Genomic DNA, 23,071 nt, shown 5'->3' with positions numbered 1-23,071 from the left:
GAAGGGATGAGGGGTTGGGAGCAACTAGGGCTCAAGGTTGGGGGCTGCTTGCAGGCAGTAGGGGGTGGCGAGCAGTCTAAGGATCAGGGTCGGTCTGAATCCCAGCCTGGCTGCCTTCTCTGCTCACTGGAGGCTGAGCACATGACTCCACCCCCGAGGGTCCTGGGGGGGGTGAGGCCAGGTGCTCAGTAACAGCATGGGCCCTGCTGCCTTCCACGAGGTGGCCATCCCTCACCTTCCCAGAAGGCATCTGTCCCCCTAGAGGATAAACTTGGGTATCCAGGGCAAGGGGTCTTTGCTCTAGACACTGTGCTGGCAGCCTGGTCATCTGCTGACCCCGGCACCTGCCTTCTCCCCACGGAGTGTCCCAGGATCTCCCTCGGGCTTTGACATCTGACCTGCACTTGGGTCCAGGTACACGAATCTGGCAAGCCGAGATCTACTCCCTCTACTACGTATTTATCCTCCTCCCACACATCACACCCTCTTTTTTTGCAGGGGGGGGGGCAGAATCTTGCTCTGTTGCCCAGGCTGGAGTGCAGTGGTGCAATCTCAGCTCATTGCAACCTCTGCCTCCCAGGTTCAAGTGATTCTCCTGCCTCAGCCTCCCAAGTAGCTGGGATTACAGGTGCCTATCACCATGCCTGGCTAATTTTTGTATTTTTAGTAGAGATGGAGTTTCACCATATTGGCCAGGCTGGTCTCAAACTCCTGACCTCGTTATCTGCCCACCTCGGCCTACCAAAGTGCTGGAATTACAAGCGTGATCACCATGCCCGGCCCACACCCCTTTTCTTTGCCTCCCTTCAAATCATGAATGTGAACAGGCCCCTGCAGAGGAAGCTACCTTCCCTCTGTAAACTCCCCTTGCCTTCCAGCCCAGCCCACGATGACCCCTCCCCACTGGTCCCTACAGGCCCTCATTTTCCATTCAGGCCCCAGGAAGGTCTGGGGAGCCCTGTAGATACCTGGCTGGCTTCTGCTTGTACTGCCTGGGGCTTCCTCTGCGCCACCAGAGCTGCGACTGTGTTTGACTTTATTTAGCCAACACTTAAGAGCGCTTGCTCTGTGCCAAGCCCTGTTCTAAGTCCTCTCCAGATGTTCATTTAATCCTCCTAACAAGCCAGTGAGGTAGGTGCCATATTTCAGATAGGGAAACTGAGGCCCAGGGAGGTCAGGAACCCAGGCTGTCAGTTCCAGCCTGTGCCCTCCACCTCCACTCTGGCTGTCCCCTTCTGGAAGGGGACCCAGGTGGGCTCCTGGTGACAGCCAGCCCTTCCTCCGTGCGCCACCCCTGCTGAGCCTCGCATTCGGGTTTCTGCCCAGCACTGCATGCTCAAAGCTGACGCAGAACCCTTCTTCCACCCTGGACTCAGCCCACCTGGCACACCCTCGTGCCCCCCTCCCATTTTCAGGATGGCCATACTCATGGTCCAAACAGGGACATGTTAGAGTGACAAGGGCCACTATGACTGATCACACCAGGCCTGGGGCTGGCCAGAAGCAGAAGCTGCTGCCCCGTTTCTGCCTCTGTGCACACTCCCCAAGTGTCTCTCCATGGCCCCCTGGGAACACAGACACACCCAGAGTCAGCACCTGCCCCTTACCACCTCCCCTACTTGGGGGCTTAGTCACCCTGACTTAGTTTCTGCCCTCCCCTTCCCCAAAGAAAGGTTCACTTCCTGTCGGAAGCACAGAAAGGTCACAGATTGGTGGGGGCGGGGCAGGGTGGGGGAGCAGATATAAAAGGCTCCACAAAGCAGAAAGCTTTGGAGGCAGGTGGCAAAGTCAGGCTTTCAGGACAGATCTGAGTTAAGTCCCACTCTGTCCGGGTCCCGACACACAGTGTGGCCTTGGGCAAGATGTTTCTCTGTGCCTCAAATCCCCAGCTGTGAGAGGACCAGTGCTAGCCGTGCAGCACTTTGGTGAGGCATAAATGACGCACAGCAAGGGCACTGTCAATAGACTGGGGAGGGGGGTAGATGAGGAGGGTCTGAAGCGCCATCCAGGTTTGTGTTTATTCAATACAGGCCCAGAGCCCAGCCCTCCTTGAGAGAAGTGGCCGAGCTGGGGGAACAGAATAAATAAAGGCCTCGGAGGTGTGATGGGGACCGGCCAATCTGGGGCGAGGCGAGGGTGTCCATTCAACATCGGCCCCAGCCCCTGCTGTCCACCCCCAGCCTCACTCCCGGCAGGCTCCAGGGGCGGTGTGGGTGCCCACAAGGAGCAGGGCCTGGACTCCTACCACCTCCAAGCCCTTTTCCTTCCTACCCTCCCTCTCCTTTCTAAGGCAGGTCCAGAGACCAAGCTCTCCCTCTGGCTGGGGAGGGAAGGGAGGGTGGGGGGCCAGTGTCCAGGTCCCAGGCCATGACCCTGGTGCCTGTCCTAGGCAGGAGCCCAGGTTTGCTGTTCGAGGACAGAGGAAAAGGGAGGCAGGTGCCCCAAGCCAGGAGGCCTTTATGCCTCGCTCCCAGGCTCCGTCCTCCCACACACCCTGCCCCTGGCACCACATCCATCCTCGGGGCGCTCAGGAGTCACACCAGCTTCCACCCTTGTCCAAGGGCCCAGCAGCCCCTCGTGTATCCCTGGACGGTTCTCCAGCAGCCGTGTCCTCCTCCTCCTCCTCCTCCTCCCCGTCGGTGAACTCCTCCTGGTTGAGGCCATAGGCCAGTGTGGTGTGCGCCAGGTCCACCTCGATGGGGAAGACGTCAGCATCCCGAAGCACTGCATAGCAGTCGTTGTAGTACTTGGACATGGTGGACACGAGGCGCTGCAGCTGGAACACGATGTCCTGGACTGGGGTGGGAGGTTGGGGCACAGGCACCAGTCGGCTCTGGCTGCTGCCTCAGGAAGGAGGACACTCTCCCAGCCCACATGGCCCACCTCTCGCCTCCCCTGTGCTTCCAACTCTGGTACTTCCCTGACCCCTCATGCCCTGGCAAGGGGCAGAGGCAGGGGCCACCCAGCCCAGAAGAACCCAGGTCTCCTAGCTCACAGTTCAGGGAACGCAGGAGGCTGTAGGGTAAATGGATCATGGACCACAGCCTGCGGAGCCCACATGGCACAGGCCAGCCCCACCCAGGCCGGGCTCCAGGCAGGTGGCTGGGCTCCTGCAGGGGGTTTACATCTGGGCCGTGGTCTGGCCCTGAGGCCTCAGGTGAGTACCTTGCCCCTCTGGGCCTCAGTTTTCCCACCTCTGAAATGGAGAGCGGATGGAGTGGGGAAGGGCGGTGCTCACCGTGCTTCTGGTCCAGCAGCTCCATCTTCTCCAGCACGTCCTTGCGCATCTGGGAGAAGCGGGCGCGAGCCTCCTGGCGGCAGCGCAGGATCAGGCGGTACTCATAGTTGCCAGTGCTCACCCGGTAAAGGGGCTCACCTAGGGCCTGGGGTGGGGGTGGAACAGGAGGGCCTGCTCAGGGACAGCCTCGCACCAGAACGGAACCGCCCTTTCAAAGCCACGGTGGTTCCTGAGACCTCACTTCTGAGATTTCAGTGTCCCTTAGAAGCACTCAGAGATAGCTCTGGAGGGAGAAAAAAGCAACAAAACCCAAACCTTTGCCACATTAAATAAACATTGGCCAGGAGATGGATCCCGACAGCAAAAACAGCAAAAACTGCCAGGCGCAGAGGCTCACGCCTGTAATCCCAGCACTTTGGGAGGCTGAGACAGACAGATCACGAGGTCAGGAGTTCAAGACCAGCCTGACCAACCCGTCTCTACTAAAAATACAAAAATTAGCCGAGTGTGGTGGCGCACACCTGTAATCCTGGCTACTCAGAAGGAGTAGGAGAGGAGAATCGCCTGAACCCAGAGGCAGAGGTTGCAGTGAGCTGAGATTGAGCCGAGATAGCGCCACTGCACTCCAGCCTGGGCGATGGAGCGAGACTTCATCTCAAAAAAAAAAAATAGAAAACTTAAAAGTGAAGAAAATCTCTTTTTCGCTCCAAGAGCCTCACAGACTCTGGAGGGCAGTGTCCTGGGACAGGCAGAGGGAGTAGTTCCACGCCAGGTAGCTAGCACCCTGAGGCCCAGAGGGACTGGGGAGGATGGCCCCAAATCTCCAGGAACAAGAGTCCAGCCAAGTGGCAAAGGTTTGGGTTTCTCCCGGGTTGGCCCGAGCCACCTGCTATCCCGGCAGCCCAGGTGGGGAAAGTGGGAGCCCCTCCCTGCAGCACTCACGATGCAGCTGTATTCCTCGTCGTCCATCTCCTTCACCTTCAGGCAGTACGACTGTGTGGACAGATGAGGTGTCAGAGTGGCTACCCCCACCCCACGTCCCCAGCTCCACCCCCATCACCCACACGCATCCAGGGAGGCTGGCGCAGGTGCTCAGGGAGGCCCAGAGAGGGCAGCGGCAGGCAACTGAGGCATGAGGCTGGGGGATGGCCAGGGCCTGAGGCTTTGGTGGCCCAGAGTTTACCAAACTCAAGGCCCAAGAGATGCTATGGGAAAAAAGCGGTCTGTGGCCAAAGGAGCTTAGGAAGACCCTTGAAAGTTCACATTGCACATGGGCCTATCAAAGGCTCTGATAAGTCCTGCAGCAAAGGCGCCTTGGCTTGCTTAATGGAGGATTTCCTCTCAATTCCTATTGCTTTGACCATACAATTATTATTATTATTACTTTTTTTTGAGATGGAGTCTTGCTCTGTTGCCCAGGCTGGAGTGCAGTGCCTCAATCTTGGCTCACTGCAACCTCTGCCTCCTGGGTTCAAGCGATTCTCCTGCCTCAGCCTCTGGAGTAGCTGGGACTACAGGCGCCCACCACCACACCCGGCTAATTTTTGTATTTTTAGTAGAGATGGGGTTTCACCATGGTGGTCAGGTTGGACTCGAACTCCTGACCTCGTGATCCGCCCACCTCGGCCTCCCAAAGTGCTGGGATTACAGGCGTGAGCCACCCTGCCCAGCCGACCACAGAATTATTAAATATAAAACTCGCAAAGGTTCACTGGCACCCACTTCACGCTCTCTCACCTAGTCTAACCCATTGTTTAAAGGCAATAAACAAATCCCAAGGGGTCGGCATGCACAGAGCGAGAGCCGTGCCCACCCAGGCTCTCTGACGCTTCTCTGCGTGGCGGCCGCAGGGCTTCGGCTGCACCTCCCCAGGCCCCGGTCCCACACCGTGAGCAGACATGCCGCAGGTTCTGGCCAGCCTTGCTTGCCGAGACGTGGCTGATGGAAAAGGGGAAGCTCTCCAGGGTGGGTGCTCGCTCCAGCGGCCCGGGCGCCTGGACTACTCACCAGGTACTCAAACTTCACATCCAGGTACTTCTTGATGGTGAGGCGAGTGTCCGGGATGGCTTTGTTGAGGTACGTGTTCAGGTCTGTCAGCATCTGAAAGACGGTGGGTGGATGCTGAGGCCCTCACGGCGGCGGGTGCCAGGGTGACAGTAAACATCAGTGATGTGTCACCCCTTCTTGTGGACTCGACTGTCAGAGCCAGACGGTGCCCCGGATGCCTTGTCCCTCCCAAGGATGAGAAGACTAGTGCCAGGCCCAGGGCAAGCTGTGACTCAGTGGCGAGCCAGGGTCAGAAGCCAGCCCAGAGGTCAATGCCAAGGCCCAAGGGGGCGCAGGGACCCACCCACAGTCCACTGTGTGGGTGACTGCGCCAGAGGCTGCACCCAGGCGTTTGGACTCCAGCACAGGTCCCTCCATCTGCCACACTGTCCCCTCCCTAGCCTCACACGCCAAACACACACGTGCAACAGGACCTACCGGCTTGATGGTTTTCAGAAGCCGAATGCCGAACTTCTCGATGCTGCGGTGGGCATCGGCGAACTTCACGAAAGCCTCGCTGGCAGCCGGCTGGGGCTCCCGCACCCCGATCACGGAGAACACGTCCCCAAAGGCTGCATGACAAGTTTCCCTTGAAGGCTGCCCCTACCCGACCTCCTAATGAAGAACCAGGGGTTTTTGTGGGAGAAGCAGGGCAGGGGGCCTGGCAGGCTGGAGGCCAATGTCTGCACAGGGTCTACACCTTCAAGAGAGCTGGTCTAAATCACCTGAAGGAGCTGAGTCTACACCCAGAGGAAACTGGATTGACACCTCCAACAGCTGGTCTATGCCCCTGAAGTCCTGCGTGTACACACCAAGGGAGTTGACCCTCATTCCCCCAGGGACGAGTGAGAGAAGCTGGGTCAGGATCTGAGGCGGTGGCTCTGTCTGGGGCAGAGCACTGGTCTGAGTGGAGATACCTGGGTTCTAACACCAGCTCCACCCCTTGGGAGCGGTGGGGCCCTTTCCCCGGTCTAAGCTTCACATTCCGCAGTAACCGGGGTCAGCTGCAGCTGGGCTGCCCAGAGCTACAGGATTGTCAGAAATATAAGTAAGCAAGGGCCTGTGCACTGCCAGTGGGCAGCTGGATGTCCATGGTTGCGGCCCCTAGGAGGCCAGCTGCTCCCCGCAGCTGATCCAGATGCTCCCCACAGGCCCCTATCGCTACATCCCAGCACCTGGGACCAGGACCAGCCCAAAGCTGGCCTGAGGTCAGGTGCTGTGGGTCTGACCCACCTCAGCATGCATGTGAGAGGCCCCAGGGATTGCCCAGGGTCATGCCACAGGTTTGGGGGATGCCATTACCCCGGTGAGTCTGCGACAGCTCATAAAAGGCCCGTAGGAGGTTCTTGGTGTGTTCCGTCATCCCTGTGGGATAGACCGAGTGAGGCAGAATGTGGACACACGGTGGGGACTGCACTTGCCCAAGGCAAGGCCTCCAACTGCCATGCCACCCAAAGCCTCCAAGTACCCACCCCACCCGAGGCCTCCAACTGCCATGCCACCCAAAGCCTCCAAGTACCCACCCCACCCGAGGCCTCCAACTCCCAGGCCACCCAAAGCCTCCAAGTACCCACCCCACCCGAGGCCTCCAACTCCCATGCCACCCAAAGCCTCCAAGTACCCACCCCACCCGAGGCCTCCAACTCCCATGCCACCCAAAGCCTCCAAGTACCCACCCCACCCGAGGCCTCCAACTGCCCACCCCACCCGAGGCCTCTGCTTGGCCCTAGTGCCCAGCCTTTGCCCGCCACCCAACCAGGGCCCAGGGGTAAAGGCTCAGTCCAGCTCCACCCAGGAGGAGCCTCACCAGACAGGGGCGCCAGGACTTTGTAAGATGCAGGTGCACACAGCCTGCTGTGGACTTTGGCCCTGGGAGAGCATGGGATTCTGGGGGACTCTCACTATGTTTACAGGTGCTATTCTCTGAATGTTTATGGGTATGAGGGTTTTTTTTGAGATGAAGTCTTGCTCTGCTGCCCAGGCTGGGGTGCAGTGGTGTGATCTTGGCTCACTGCAACCTCTGCCTCCCTGATTCAGGTGATTCTTGTGACTCAGCCTCTTGAGTACTGATTACTGGCACCCGCCACCATCCTTGGCTAATTTTTATATTTTCAGTAGAGATGGGGTTTCACCATGTTGGCCAGGCTGGGCTCAAATGCCTGACCTCAAGTGATCCACCCGCCTCAGCCTCCCCAAAGTGCTGGGGTTGCAGGTGTGAGCCACCACACCTCGCCCCTGGGTTATTTTTAAATTAAGAAGAAGTATGTATTCTTAAGAACTCTTAATGCCCATGGTCCTAGGATTTGTAGGCTGGCATTCCTAGTGCCAGCACCCCCACTGCCATTCTGCTAAAAGCAGGCTCCCTGGGGTAGAGCCAGTGCTGGGACAAGGCTGCCCCCACCTTTGTACAGCTCCGCCGTCCGCTCCAGCTCCTCTAGCCTCTTGACAAGACCATCTGTGGGGACCCAGAGAAGAGGGTAGGTCAGCAGGCTTGCAAGCCACAGGAGGCCCAGGCTGGGGAGGGGAGGGGCGGCCCCAGAGGAAAACCAGGATGGGAAAGATCAGGGGTCCGAGGGAAGGGATTTGGCATCTCAGGTCAGCTGGGTTCAAAGGTGTTTTGTAAATGGCTAGGCCTTCCTCATGGCCAGTGGAGGGTTCTTGTCTAGAAGGCAAAGCTCCTGCACTTCTACCTTAAAGCCTGCTGGCAGCTGGGGGGGAAGGCCAGCAGGAGCCATCGTCGGAATGGAGCTGGAGCAGCCAGTCCTCTAGTGCAAGCAGGATGTGCCCCTGCTGCCCAAGCACACAGACGGCTCAGAAGGGGGACTGCAACTTGGGGAGGGAGGGGCAAATTCAGGAAGGCTGAGACAGCTCACACTGAGAAGAGTCCTTGGTGATCATGTCCACTGGCTTAACTAGTGCTTCTTGAGCACCTATTATGTGCCAGCCACCAGGTCAAGCTCACCTTGAGCCCAGTCTTCCTCTCAAGGCTCAAAGTCTGGCAGGGGAGCCAGGCCAGTGGCCGGGCAATGAACAACAGTGTGACGGTGAGGGCTGCAGGGGAGAGGTGGGGCAGCAGCCTCACCTTGAGGAGGAAGCGGATTGCCAGGGACAGGCAGGCATTCTCGATGGAAGGGTGGGCAGAAAGCTAAGGAGCTAAGCTAAGGGCCAGGGCAGAGGCGCGATGACATTTAGTGCTCCTGCCGACCCCGTACGGGACATCCACCCCGAGGAGGATGAGGTAGATATGCACCTCCCCACCAGGAGCCACCAGAGAGTAGGGGCCCTGTGTTGGTGGCCTCCTGGCCCAGCCACCCACCAGGGCAGCAGGGCCTGGCCTTGAAAAGCACCAGCAGCCGCTGACTGAGTCCCTGTGCTATGAGCTGGGCCTGCCGAGGGCTCCCTACACATGTCTTGGTCCCTCCTCAGTCAGCCACGGGACAGGGACAACTCTCTCCATTTCACAGAGAAAACCAAGGGACAGGGAGACAACAAGGTGGCCTGCCCAAAGTCACACAGCCACCTGTGGCAGCTGGGTGCTCTCTGCTCCCAGCCTCCTGTGCTGATCCGGGTCAGGGTTTTTGAGCGGAAGAGGGGAGGAGCGGAGGCTGTGTTCAGGCCTCTCTGGGCAGGGAGGTGGCTGTGGGACAGGCTGTCAGGGGAGGAAGGGGCACTCTGGAGGTCTTGGGGAGGATTTGGCCCCCAGTGGCTTCTAGGCCTGGGCGCCCCAGAGCCTTAGTGCCCTGCCAGCCGGCAGGAAAGGAGCCATGTAAGCCCCACGCTGCTGTTTTCAGCTGGGTCATGGGACATCATGACAGCTTCCATTTTAGAAACCCTATTTCAGGCCAGGAAAATTGCAAGGTTTGGGGGGAAAAACACAACAACCAGTTCTAATTTCATCTCAACGGCTGGTAACTACAGTAACAGGGGTTTATAGGCACCAGGAGGCTGGAAATAGCAGCCGCCACTTCTGTACACCATTGGAACGAACTCAGACCCCACCCCCACTTCCCCAGCCAATAAAGCCCAGTGCGCCCAGCTGAGCCTACAATTTCTACAGGTATTTATATCTACCCGACACGCACACTGCAGAGCTGCTGCTATTTTTAAACTTGCACTGGCGACGGTAGGAATGGGACTGAGTGTTTCATTGGCCACCCCAGGGAGGGAAGGTGTGCGCGCATGTGTGCATGCATGTGTAAGTGTGCGTGTACACGCCTCCCCCCACTCCTGGGCAGCCACCTCCCAGCCGGGAGGACAAGGGCAGCAGCGCCACCTCCTGGACAAAGGAGGCGCGAGGTGGGCAGCGAGAGTGCTGGGGTGAGGGGTAAGGGAGCTGAGGGCAGCGGTTGAGGCACCTCCCCACACAGAGTCTGTTTCCCCATCTGTGACCTGAGGGACGCTGGCTAGGACAGCCCAGCTGACAGCTGTGAACACTCCGGGAGCTGGAGAAGCCTCTGGGGATGTGGAGATGGCGACTTCTCAGCTCCACGGGCAGAGGCTGGGTCAGGCCCGTGGGACCCACAGCAGCTTGGTAGGCAGCCATGGTGCCTCTCCCATTTTCCCAGCATGGGCTTGAGTCCCCAGGGCCCAAGCTGGGTGGGAAGGGACTCACCATTGCACAGGATGGCCCGGCTCAGGCCCAGGGCATCTGCGGTCCCTGAACTCATGTTCTCCACCAGCCGGTGCTTGACTTTCTTCAAAACTGAATGGGGAACAAAGGACGTGGTGAGTGTGTGGCTGCCCAGAGGCCATCCCTGCCTCCAGCCTTATCTCCAGTCACAGGGAGCACCCCACAGGGGCAAAAGGGCTGCTGGGGGTGGCTCTAAAATGGGGAGTGTCCCTGTTCCCTCTGATTCACAGAGCTGCTGGCAGTCTGGGCAGAGTTCAGCATTAAGTGCTTTGCCCAGGGCCTGCTGCGTGACATCAGCTGGTGTCACTGAGAGCCCAGTGCTGCCCCAGCTCAGTACGGGCTGATGGAAGCCAAGGAGGCCTCTTCCCCTCCTCTGTGCCACATCAGGACCTAGGGTGCCCCATACAAGGGGAGGAGGAGAAGGGGTGCAACTGGGCTGATTATGTGAAAGCAATGGGCACTCTCAATGACCATGAACCTCGGACCCCAGACTCAATTACTGCATATAAGCAGCTCCGTCCTGGGAAGGGACCTGTCTTGGAACAAAAGGGTTTGAGAGGAAGCTCCTGGACAGGTCCAGTCTGCCCTGAGTCCCTTGGCCTCTGGCTCCAGGGTGCGGGAGAGGCTTGCTGGACTCTGGAGCCGAGACCTGGGTGTGTGCTCACCAGGGGGCTGCAGCGCCCTCTCTGGGTCTCAGGCTTGGATCCGTCATGTGAGGCGGTTGGTCCAGAGGACTCGAAGCTGCTCTCCAGCTCTTGAGTCTTAAAGTTTCTACAGAACCACGGCTCAGCCCGTCTAACAGGAGGGAACTTATCCCAGGCGTGGGCCTTCTGCCCATAGCCTGAGGTCCAGTTCAGATCCAGTCTCCCTGGGAGCTGACGGCAGGAGGAGCAGAGCGAGGCTGTGCTGGAGGCATGGGGCGCCAGGCCAGGGTTGGGCTGCTCTCCCCTTATGAAGGGCGAGGCCCTGGGCCATGATGAGCCGAGGCGCTGGCCTGCAAAGGACAACCCTAGGGCAGCAAGGTCCCAGGGGAGGTGGCCGAAGTGGGGAGTGGGGGTGAAACAGGACAGTGAGAAACCAGGGACAGACGCAGGGACAGAACTTTGGGTCCTCCCAGGCCTTTCGGGGATTTGCTTGCTCAGAAGTCAGAGCCCACAGCCATGGATGCTCCTGTCATAAGGGGGAGGCCAGGGCTGGCTGTGGCACTTCTCCTTCAGGTGGGGGCCTGTCCAGGGGGGCTGTTGGACGCCCGTCACTACTCGGGCTGGCTTACCAATGTCCAGGGACATGCCCTGCTTGGGGTCTGCCTGCAGCTTGTTGTAGTGGATGGTCACCTCCCCCTGCAAGAGCAGCACACACAGACTTGTGAGGGGGCTCCAGGCCTGAGCCCCTTCCCCGGCAGCACTGTTCTGGACTGAGAATCCTAAGCCCAAGCCAGGCGCAGTGGCTCATGCCTGTAATCCCAACACTTTGGGAGGCTGAGGCAGGCAGATCACTTGAGGTCAGGAGTTCAAGACCAGCTTGGGCAACATAGCAGCCTCCTGGTGAGTGCCCAGGTCTCTCAGCTCCAGAGTCTAGCAAGCCTCTTACTAAAAATACAAAAATTAGCCGGGCATGGTTGCACATGCCTGTAATCCCAGCTACTCAGGAGGCTGAGGCATGAGAATCACTTGAACACAGGAGGCAGAGGCTGCAGTGGCCTGAGATTGTGCCACTGGACTCCAGCCTGGGTGACAGAGCAAGATTCTGTCTCAAAAAAAAAAAAAAAGAAAAAAAGAATCCTAAGCCCCAGTAAGGAACCAGGCTGAGAGCTGTGACATGGCCCCACCTTGTGACCATGTCTGTTCCCAGGTCTCTCCTTTCCCACTCTATGTCCAAGCCCTGGGGAATCAGCAGAGACAGGGCCGACATGGAGCCCACAGCCTGGTGGTCTCTGATGTCCTGTGCTTCAACCAGGTCCGACTCTCCTTCCCTCCCCATGCACACCACACTCCACGCCTTTGCTGTGTCATTTCCCTACACCAATTATTCCCTCCTCCACCCAAACCACCCCCATCCCCAGGAATCCCTCTACTCATTCAACAGATACATCTCAGCACTTGCTCTGTGCCTGGTGCTACGGCTCCAAGGGGAAGGGGCAGGGGCAGCCCCAGACCCCCAAGGCCGATTTGATCCAGGGAATTATGCAAACTGCATTCTAGTGACTGCTCAGGAGACACAGACTTCTCCCAGGAGGACTTCCCTGAGCACAGGAGGCCACCGTGTTCACTCCCATCCTTGCAAACCAAAAGCCCTTGAACTTGGGACCACATTCATCCAATTATAAAACAGGATTTAAAAATCAAGTCCCAAAGGGAAACCAAAATGAGCGATGCAATCAGAGTCAGAGGTGGGGTATGACTCCCTTCTCCAAAATGCAACACAGCCGGCTCAGGGGCCATCCCACACAGAGTAGCTGTAGGCTAACAGCAAGCAGGCTGCAGTGGGAGTCGGACCCGGGCTCCAGTTCAGCTGTGTGACCACAAGCCGGTCACTCCCCAACTCTGGACACCTGTAGGATGGGAGAGTAGGCTGGGTGCGGTGGCTCACACCTGTAATCCTAGCACTTTAGGAGGCTGAGGTGGGCAGATCACCTGAGGTTGGGAGTTTGAGACCAGCCTGACCAAAACGGAGAAACTCCGTCTTTACTAAAAATACAAAAAAGTTAGCCACACATGGTGGCAGGTGCAGGTGCCTATAGTCCCAGCTACTCAGGAGTCTGAGGCAAGAGAATCACTTGAGCCTGGGAGGCGGAGGTTGTAGTGAGCCGAGATCTTGCCATTGCACTTCAGCCTGGGCAACAAGAGCAAAACTCCATCTAAAAAAAAATTTTTTATAAGATGGGAGAGGAATCCCCGCCCAGCACCCAAACAGGAGAGCTGGGCCTATGCTGCATCACCGTCACCGCTGTGTGCAAACACAGAGCTCTTATCCTCACAGGCAACCTGAGGGGCTGGTGTCACCAAGCCTGAGAGAACAGGGAGGGACCTGGAGAGCAGAGATGGGGCGGGGGGACGGAGCCGCTGAACTGGGCACACACCACTCAACTCTGCCAGATGGAGACCCCTGCACCTGTTCCCATGGCCAGCTCCTCTGCCTAACAGGTCATGCTGGGGGCAGTGATACCCAGACCATGTGCAGTGGCAGCTGCAGTCTCAGTGAACCTTGTCGCTTCCTTTTGTACAAGAGAGCTCTGAGCCCCAGCCCCAGGCCGATGTGTCCAATGGCTAAAGGGGCTGGAATAGGAGAACGTGCAGGATTGGACTCTTCCTTCCTACAGCAAGGAAGGAGAGTAGCGGGGATGAGGCAGGAGCAGGGCAGGAGGATAAAGGGAGAGGATGGAGCCGCGGCTGGCCTGGGTTAAGGCAGGAAGGGGGCTGTCAGGGGTGCTAGAACCCGGAGGACAGAAGTGGAACAGAGGGAGAAAGCTGCAACCCTTGGCCAAGCTCAACTCACAATGGGGACCCTTGCCCCGAGACTTTAAACCACCGCACAGCTGTGCACTGCCTCATCAGTTCTTTCATAGAACTGGTTTCCTGAGACTTGCTAGCAGCCTCACTGCTAGGAAATGGCAAAGGGGCTGCATGCTCGCTTCCGGAGAGGCCGGGATACTGTCTGCACTCCAGGACGGAGGGTCCCTGTGGAGAGGCCTGGGCCTGGAGCAACAGGAGTGGGGGAGAGTGGAGGCAGGCAGCGTATGACTCTGCTCTGCAGAGCAGAAGATCAGCTGGCGTGGGGGGCGTGGTCTCTGGGTGTCTATGAGCCCAGGAGGATGCATGGGACGAGAAGTTCCTCCAGGAGGGGAAAGGGCGCTCTTCTTTCCCTCTTAGCCCTCCCAGGCCCAGTGTGGCCCAGCTGACATTATTGGGTGCCTACTGACCTAGCAGGATCACCTTGAACTTTCGGCTTCAGCTCCAGCACTGACTGGGGACACATGGGCTAGCGCTGACTGGGGACACACGGGCTAGCGCTGACTGGGGACACACGGGCTAGCCCTGAGGCATGGTTCCTAGTCTGTCAGCTCCCTGGGAGCTCACAGAGACCTTCTGGTCTTGTTGCCCACTCTCTTGCCAAGGTCCAGCACAAGTCCTGGAGCATGATTACTATTTACTGAATGGATGAGGGATGGATGAGAGAGGCTGGAGTGTGACCCTGACCCTGATGTGCCAAGGAAGGGGGCGGTGAGGGCTGGTTCCCTTTCCAGGCCTGCTGGGGCCTCTGGCAGCCTGGAGGTCTAGAAGCATGTGTGGCCGCCTCTGGACACTCCCTCTGCGGCAGCCCTTACCTTCACCTCCTGAATCATCTTCGCCACCTCCACCTTAGTTTTCCCTTTGATTGATCTGCCATTGACGCCGGTGATCTCATCCCCAGCTGCCACTGTGCCGTCCAAGGCTGCTGGAGTATTGTCAAATACCTGTGGGTGCAGGAGAGCAGTGGGGAGAAGTGGAGGACTGAGATGCAGCCCGAGAAGACACCCCAACCACTGCCCGGCTCTGCCTTCCACTCTACCCTCTGCTCTTGTTTTTTGAGAAAGGGTCTCACCCACCTAGGCTGGAGTGCATGGCATGATCACAGCTCACTGCAGCATTGAACTCCTGTGCTCCGGCAATCCTCCTGCCTCACATAGTCAGATGATTTTTGACAATGGTGTCAAGAACGTTCAGTGGGAAAGGACAGTCATCTCAACAACCGTATGTGAAAAATGAAGTTGACACTTAACCTAACGCCATATATGAAAATTACCTCAAGGCCAGGCGCCGTGGCTCATGCTGTAATCCCAGCACTTTCGGAGGCCAAAGCTGGTGGATCACCTGAGGTCAGGAGTTCGAGACTAGCCTGGCCAATATGGCAAAACTCCATCTCTGCTAAAAATACAAAAATTAGACCAGCATGGTGGTGGGTGCCTGTAGTCCCAGCTACTCAGGAGGCTGAGGCAGGAGAATCACTTGAACCCGGGAGGTGGAAGCTGCAGTGAGCCGAGACTGTGCCACTGCACTCCAGCCGGGGCAACATAACAAGACTCTGTCTCAAAATAATAATAATAATAATAATTAACTCAAAATTGATCTCAACTCACTGCAACCTCTGCCCTCCAGGTTCAAGTGATTCTCCTGCCTCAGTCTCCCAATTAGCTGGGATTACAGGCACACACCACCACGCCCAGCTAATTTTTGTATTTTTAGTAGAGACAGGGTTTCACCATGTTGGCCAGGCTGGTCTCAAACTCCTGACTTCAAGTGATCTGCCTGCCTCAGCCTCCCAACGTGCTGGGATTACAAGCATGAGCCACCACGCCCAGCCCCATCTTGTTCAGTCTGTTTTCCACCCTGCAGCCTCTCCCCCTTGTGCCCTCCTCCTGCCCTGTTCTTTGGATTACCCCATCTCAGGGGTCCCTCTCTCGGTTTACTCCCCTGTCTCCTGTGGAGGGAGTTGAGATAATACCACTGCGCTCCAGCCTGGTGACAGAGCAAGACTTCATTTCATTTCAAAAAAAGAAAAAGAAGAAGAAGATGGGGAACTGTGGAAAACATACTGAGAAAACAAAACAGGAAATTACCCTCTCAAAAAAGAAGAAAAGGCTGAATAGAGAAAAGAAACAGAATCCTCAGAAAGTGAAACATTGAGCTGTTTCGACTAGAAGGAGGGCTCCACAAAGGTGGGGTCTTTGTTTTCCTCAGTTGCTTGTCCCTAGTGCCACAACAGAGCCCAGCCAGGCACTTGGAAAGATTTCCTGAACAAAGTCTCCGTTGTACTAATATTAATGTAGCCGAAAGTGGACAAATAACTATGTTGGAAAGGTGGGATGAGAGGAAACAGACTGGTCACGGAAAGACCTGAATTCTCATCTACCGGACGAGGGAAAGGCAATAGATATTTACAAATGATAGATCAAGAAATAACAGGATAAGCCAGGCAAGGTGGCTCATGCCTGTAAGCCCGACACTTTGAGAGGCCAAGGCTGCTGGATCACTTGAACCCAGGAGTTTGAGATAAACCTGGGCAAAACCCCATCTCTACAAAAAATACAAAAAAATTAGCTGGGTGTGGTGGCACCTGCCTGTAATCCCCAGCTACTTGGAGGCTGAGGTGGGAGAATCACCTAAGTCTGAGGAGGTTGAGGCTGCAGTGAGCCGTGATTGAACCGCTGCGCTCCAGCCTGGGCAAGAGCGTGAGACCCTGACTCTAAAAGATAATAACAACAGGATAAGCGTCCTATTGAGAAAAACGGAAGCTCACGCATGAAGAGACAGTGAAAGCCAGGTGAGGTGCGCAGGGGAAGGGCAGTGGCTTGCTATTATTTGACACAGGGCTTTTAATGCTCTTGACTTGCTAGAAGCAAGTTACTTGGCACTTTGATAAAAACAAAATTGAATTTTAAAAAATCAGTTCTATTATTTTATTGGCCAGTGGTTCACACCTGTAATCGCAGCACTTTGGGAGGCTGAGGTAGGCAGAATCACTTGAGGCCAGGAGTTCAAGACCAGCCTAGCCAACATAGCTAAACCCTGTCTCTCCTAAAAATACAAAAATTACTTGGGCATGGTGGCATACTCGAGGGGCTGAGGCATGAGAATTGCTTGAATCCAGGAGGCAGAGGTTGCAGTGAGCTGAGATCACACCACTGCACTCCAGCCTGGGTGACACAGTGAGACTCTGTCTCAAAAAAAAAAAAAAAATCAACTCTACTATTTTATAATGTGTGTTCATTCTAAGCAAACCTGTCCCCAAGGTAGGGAGAAGGAGGTGGCGAGAGGCTGAGCAGGCACATGGCCAGGAGGCCAGGCCTGGGGAAGGCCTTGCTAATGCCTCCTGGGTTACAGGAGGCCGAATGGCTCATGAAGGAGGCAGCATGTGAGCAGAAGCAAGACCAGGCCAATCTGGGAATCTGTCTTCGAGGCCTAGAAGCAACTCCTTAGCAAGATCCTCGCAGAGGCCCGTTTCCCATCTGCCACCAGCGGCTACCCAGCTGAGAGGACTGGAACAAGTCTTTCCAAGCCTACAGCAAGGTCACTGACTCTGATGAGCCACACAGTGAAGGAGGCCTCACAGCAGGCCGGTCCCCACTCCTGAGTTACAGTGCACAGAATATCACCAGTGCAGCTTCCTCTGCAAGGGACACAAGAGTGTTCCTTACCACGGGCAGAGCAGCTGGGAAAATGTACAGCTGCCTGAAAAATAACAGCAGCTACTGCTTAATGCATGTTTTTGTTTTTGGTTTTTTTTTTTTTTTTGAGACAGGGTCTCACTCTGTTAACCAGGCTAGAACAAGTACAGTGGCATGATTTCAGCTCACTGCAACCTCTCCCTTCCAGGTTCAAGCACTTCTCCTGCCTCAGTCTCCCTAGCAGCTGGGACTACAGGTGTGCGGCACCACGCCCAGCTAATTTTTTGTATTTTTAGTAGAGATGGGGTTTCACCATGTTGGCCACACTGGTCTCAAACTCCTGATCTCAGGTGAACCACTCGCCTTGGCCTCCTAAAGTGTTGGGATTACAGGTGTGAGCCACTGCCTGACCAATGCACATTTCTGCATTTTTCTTGTTTTTGTTTTGTTTTGTTTTTGAGATGGAGTCTTGCTCTGTGGTCAGGCTGGAGTGCAGTGGTGTGATCTCAGCTCACTGCAACCTCCATCATCTGGGTTCAAGCAATTCTCCTGCCTCAGCCTCCCGAGTAGCTGGGAATACAGGTACCCGCCACCATGCCCGGCTGATCTTTATATTTTTAGTAGAGACAGGGTTTCACTATGTTGGCCAGGCTGGTCTCGAACTCTTGACCTCATGATCTGCCCGCCTTGGCCTTCCAAAGTGCAGGGATCACAGGAGTGAGCCACCGTGCCCGGCCAATGCACACTTCTTAAGTGCTAGTGTGTTATGTCGTTTTGTCGACTTTTCACAAGAACCCAAAGACGCTCATGTCTACGTTTTAAAACCCCACTTTCTAGGTGATGGAACTGAGGCCCAAAGAGGTTAAGTGACTGGCTCGTAAGTAGGGAAGAAGCTGTGTTTGACCTCAGGCCATTATTTCACAGAGTTCCTATGACACTGCATTTGCTAGAACCCAAGGCTGATGCTTTTGTTGATTCAATAGTCAATTTCTTTTTTTATCGAATTTTTTTTCTTTTTTTAACTTGGGTTGTCACCAAGATTTAATAGTCCATTTCTAGTGCGGGTCCACTATACGTCAGGCACTGTACCTGGTGCTAACTGCAGTGAAAAGGCAAACCAGGACACTGTCCTCAGTACAAAGAGTCTACTCTCCTAGACAGAGGACAAATAACAAGTAATAAACGCCGAGAAGGAAAAGAACAGAGAGACACAGGGGAGAAGATGGGCCAGACCAATGCAGCGCAGATGGTCAGAAAGCCCCTCGGAGAGGGTCAGACCTCAAGAATGAGAAGGAGTCAGCTATACAGCGTGGAGAAATGAACCTGCCTTTGTCATGCCCAAGTAGGGATGTACCTTGTGCTACCCACCCTCCAGGGTGCCCAATACCTGGACGATATAGAGACAGGGACAGTACTGGGCCCCTCCTCCAATGCTGATCCCGATCAGGTTCTGAGCATCCTTCTGCAGGGTCACCTTCCCAGGCACAGTTGGGATTCCGCTAGAAAGAAAAGCAAGCGAGGCTGACTCTCCTGGAGGAAGGATCACTGGAGGGGGTGGGCCCCTCAAAACTCCTGAGGGGCTCCATTGGCTGCCCAGCTTTTTCTCTCCCTCCCTTGGATAAAACAATAGCACTCTGTGCTGAAACATGCACAGTTCTTGGAGTTCTGCAGATGTGGGATCAAACCCCGTCAAATCTGCCATTTATCAGCTATGGGACTTGGTTTTATTTTTTTCCTCTTTTTTTTTTTTTTGAGACGGAGTTTTGGTCTTGTTCCCCAGGCTGGAGTGCTATGGCACTACCTTGGCTCACTGTAACCTCTGACTCACCGGTTCAAGCAATTCTCCTGCCTCAGCCTCCCAAATATCTGGGATGACAGTCACAGGTGCCCACCACCACGCCCGGCCAATTTTTTGTATTGTTTTATCATTATTATTTTTTTTAAAGACGGGGTTTCACCACGTTGGTCAGGATGGTCCCAAACTCCTGACCTCAGGTGATACATCCACCTTGCCCTCCCAAAGTGCTGGGATTACAGGTGTGAGCCACTGCACCTGGCCAGCTATGGAACTTGGGTAAGTTACCCTCTGTGCATCTCAATTTCCTCATCCATAAAATGGGGATGAGCACCCTTATCCAAGTTCTTCTAACCATGCATGGAGGCCACTAACAGCAACCCAATCCACAGCAGGCACTCCATAAAAATAGGTCCCCCTTCCCTTTCATTCATTCGATCTCTGCGATTTGAGACAGGTTCTGTCCTTGTCACCTTATCAGGCATCTAGGGAATCTGACGGCTACCTGCTGAAGGAGTTAACTATCCACCTCCCACCTCCTCATTACCTCTCAGTTTCCACTATAAACTAGCATTGACTGGTGTTTCATGGTAAGTACTTGCGCTGATTCACTTATTCATTCAAAAAACATTTGCTACCAACCTACTGACATCAAGCCCCTTACTAAGCGCTGAGCGCAGAGAAAGGCATTGCACTCACTCCTTGATCCGAAAGAGGATACATTGTAATGGGAAGACAAATCTAATTTCTGAAAATCTACTAATAACCTATGTTGGGAAGGAAGGTATGTCTACAACATTCCTATCCAACCTTCAAAACCTGGCTCAACTGCCACCTTCTCCATGAAGCTTTCCTTGATCACCCCAGCGGAAGCACTGCTCCATCTGCTTTCTCTCCTTGTCACCAAGTCATGCTAATAGTGCCCTTATGGAACCGAGCTGTGATTATCCCTTTAACTGTCCATAGTCCCCTACAAATAGTGAGCTCCTGGAAGAGCAGGGTGCACTGCTGCTTCAGCACAACACCTGCTCCACCGCTGAGACGCAAGGGTTTGTGGGACTGGCAAGTCCAGGGAAATAAGGGACTTGGGGTTCCCATGCTCCTGGAACTTGGGGGAATAAAATACTCACAGTTTATCCTCCTCGATGTCATAATCCAAGTCTGCAAACATGGTTCCGAGAGTTGGAGCAGGCGGGCTAACTGCCCAGCTCGGTAGGGGAATAGGGGACTGGATCTGGGAGAGAAAGGAACATAGGATTTAGGGAACCGAAGTGCCTGAATGTCAACACCACCCCTTCCTCCACCACCCTCATACGGGACAGCAGGGCCCTCTTCTTCCCCTCTGGAGTGGGATGGGGCAATCTCCGGGTAGGGGGGGCTGGGTAGGTGATTCTTACTAGGTACAAGGGGGGACTCAAGGCCAGGATGATGGGCTCAGATCCCAGAGCCCGGCCCAAGGGTCTCCAGGTCCTGGGGAGCTGCCTCTGTTGCTCACCGGAAGCGTCAGTCCCAGAGCCGGGTTCGGGCCAGGCTGGTACCTGAACCCACCTGCCGTTCCACCTGGCGGTGGCCGCGACTATCACGTCACTTCCAGTAAGACGCGGAAGTCCCGCCCTTTCCCCGCTGGGTGTTTGCCCCAATCCCTGCAGACAATCCTTCCCTCACCCGCTCCCGGGACTCTCGGAACCAAGAACAAGAACAAGTATTGGCAGAGGCTCGCTGTTAGTAGGAACAAGCGGAAACAGAGGAAAAGTCTGGACAGGCTGACAGCGTCTAACCCCGCCCTTTGCCCTGACGCCGCCGCCATCTTGGGAAGGGCAGGGTTTGTCCCAGCTTCCTCAGCGGCACTCAGGGACCCGCGCCGGGTGGCGGTTGCCAGGGCAACGGAAGCATCTCTGAGCTGGGGTTACCTCCCGCGAGGCTCAGTGGAGTATAAACCCCGAGACCTGCCCTTTCACCCCTTAACCACCTGGGCCTGTGACTCCCCTACTAGAAAGGCCCTTTGAGGTCCCAGCGCATCCCAGTTTCGCAGGCGAGGAAACTTAAGTGCCAAAGAGCCGGCAGTGATTTTGTGCAGAGCCACACGCAGTTGGTATAATATCTGGACTGTGGCCTCGAAACTCCCGCCGCCTAGTCTAGTCTAGGGATCTTTGAACATCCGAACACTAAGCAGAGAGCCGGGAGTGGTGTATTCAGTGGATCTTGCTATTAAGATTGGACATGCCCCCTTCCCTCTATGTGCTTGAGTTTCCCCATATGTAAACTAAGGCCATATGGTCAATGCTTTCTATGGTATATGGTGAAACATTTCTCACCCCCCCCATCTCCTTCCTTAGTCCTGAGGAGCAGCCACCCTGGGGTCCCACGGAGGGTCACAGCCCCCATGTACCTGAGGCTCGGGAAACGTCATCAGTGCTCCCCTGTCGAAGCTTTCTCTCCAGCCTCTGCTGCCACTGCTATTGTGTAAAGTGGATTCCCTGCGGGAGGCTGGATCTCCCAGAGCCACAGCCATGCCTCCACCTCATCCCGACAGCACGGGGCCAGGGCCATCCAGCTGGCTTCCCTAGCTGCCCCAGGGGCCACAGAGGAAAGATGCAGAAGGATGGATATCCACATATCCCACGGGCGATGGAAGCCCCACCCTACTCTCTCCTTAGGGAGCTAATCTGAGTCTGGACAGATGTGTAGAATGCCGTGATAGCAACAGCCTTCCCACGTGTCCACTGCTCTCCAGTCAGATCACTTTCACAGGATTTTCAAGCTCACCACCACCCTGTGAGGAGAGACCAAGTCTTGCCAGCCACAGTGTGCAGGCAAGGAAACTAAGGCCCAGAGAAGTCTCTTCCTCTGGTATCCTAGTGGCAAGACTAGGGCTGGGACAACCAAGCTCTGTTTCCAGGCCAGACTTTTGGTTTTAAAAAGCAACAGTCTAAGGCCAGGCATGGCGGCTCATACCTGTAATGTCAGCACTTCAGGAGGCCCAGGCACACAGATCATCTGAGGTCAGGAATTCAAGACCAGCCTGACCAACATGGAGAAACCCTGTCTCTACTAACAACACAAAAATTAGCTGGGCATGGTGGCACGCTTCTGTAATCCCAGCTACTCAGGAGGTTGAGGCAGGAGAATCGCTTGAACCCTGGATAGCAGGAGTTGCGGTGAGCCAAGATTTCACCACTGCACTCCAGCCTGGGTGATAGAGCGAGACTCCATCTCAACAACAACAACAAAAAAGATTAAAAGGAGAAACAGGTATGAGTGCTTTGTAAACAATTTGCATGGCACAGCTGTCACTCTGACCTCAAAACCCCCTACCCACTCTGGCCCCTCTTCCCAGGTGGGGGCAAGATGCCCCTTTTTTCTGCTTCATCCATCCCTTACCTCCAGGCCCCGATCTAATTTGCCTCCTCCCGGCAGTGTCAGCAGACAAGCTTAGCTCATATATGTTGCTCCCTTTCTGAGCTCCTGAGTATTTGCTCTCTGAATCATTCATTCAGCAGTTTGCTATGACTTGGCCTCGTGAGATCGCTCCATGGTTTTCCTGCGCCAATTCTGCGATGAGTAATTTATTGCATGTCTGTGTTTTGTCTGGAAAGGCTTTTTCTCCCTTAAATTTGGGGCTCAGATCTCGTAACTTGACAAATTATAAACTGCTTCTCCCTGTCCCTCTTTTTATTGTGTTCTCTTTCTCTACTTTTTCTTTTTTTTGAGACAGAGTCTTGCTCTTTCGCCCAGGCTGAAGTGCAGTGGCACAATCTCGGCTCACTGCAACCTTTGCCTCTTGGGTAAAGCGATTCTTCTGCCTCAGCCTCCTGAGTAGCTGGGACTACGGGCACCTGCCACCACACTCAGCTATTTTTTTTTTTTTTTTTAAGATGGAGCCTCGCTCTTATTGCCCAGGCTGGAGTGCAAATGGCGAGATCTTGGCTCACTGTAACCTCTGCTTCCTGGATTCAAGTGATTCTCCTGCCTCAGCCTCCCGAGAGGCTGGGGCGATAGGCGCCCACCACCACACCTGGCTAATTTTTTGTATCTTTAGTAGAGACGAGGTTTCACCATGTTGACCAGGCTGGTCTTGAACTCCTGACCTCGTGATCTGCCCAACACGGCCTCCCAAAGTGCTGGGATTACAGGAGTAAGCCACTGCACCTGGCCTAATTTTTGAATTTTTAGTAGAGACAGGGTTTTACCATGTTGGCCAGACTGGTCTCAATCTCC

At 55.4% G+C, this 23,071-nt stretch overlaps 1 protein-coding gene across 4 annotated transcripts; it reads right to left on the bottom strand.

The window, feature by feature from the left end:
* Positions 1–1,999: 1,999 nt before the first annotated feature.
* On the bottom strand, positions 2,000–21,527 carry PICK1 (protein interacting with PRKCA 1). Of its 4 annotated transcripts, none has more exons than XM_035272435.3 (13): positions 21,243–21,527; positions 19,984–20,087; positions 18,446–18,557; positions 14,239–14,367; positions 11,188–11,254; positions 9,897–9,986; positions 7,686–7,739; positions 6,587–6,649; positions 5,723–5,856; positions 5,246–5,338; positions 4,181–4,231; positions 3,239–3,383; positions 2,000–2,796 (listed from the first exon to the last, which is right to left on the bottom strand). In XM_035272435.3, exons 1-13 carry the CDS (start codon positions 21,363–21,365, stop codon positions 2,528–2,530), a joined length of 1,434 nt encoding a protein of 477 aa, XP_035128326.2. In that variant the 5' UTR covers positions 21,366–21,527; the 3' UTR covers positions 2,000–2,527. The 4 variants fall into 4 exon arrangements, with proteins under 4 accessions (XP_035128326.2, XP_035128340.1, XP_035128332.1 ...); XM_035272449.3 differs by lacking the exon at positions 21,243–21,527 and adding an exon at positions 20,251–20,436; XM_035272441.3 differs by lacking the exon at positions 21,243–21,527 and adding an exon at positions 20,349–20,436.
* Between the last annotated feature and the right edge of the window lie 1,544 nt (positions 21,528–23,071).

The sequence above is a fragment of the Callithrix jacchus genome, chromosome 1 (assembly GCF_049354715.1).
Source record: "Callithrix jacchus isolate 240 chromosome 1, calJac240_pri, whole genome shotgun sequence".
NCBI classification, from domain to species: domain Eukaryota; kingdom Metazoa; phylum Chordata; class Mammalia; order Primates; family Cebidae; genus Callithrix; species Callithrix jacchus.
This window is presented reverse-complemented; position numbering and strand designations above follow the sequence as displayed.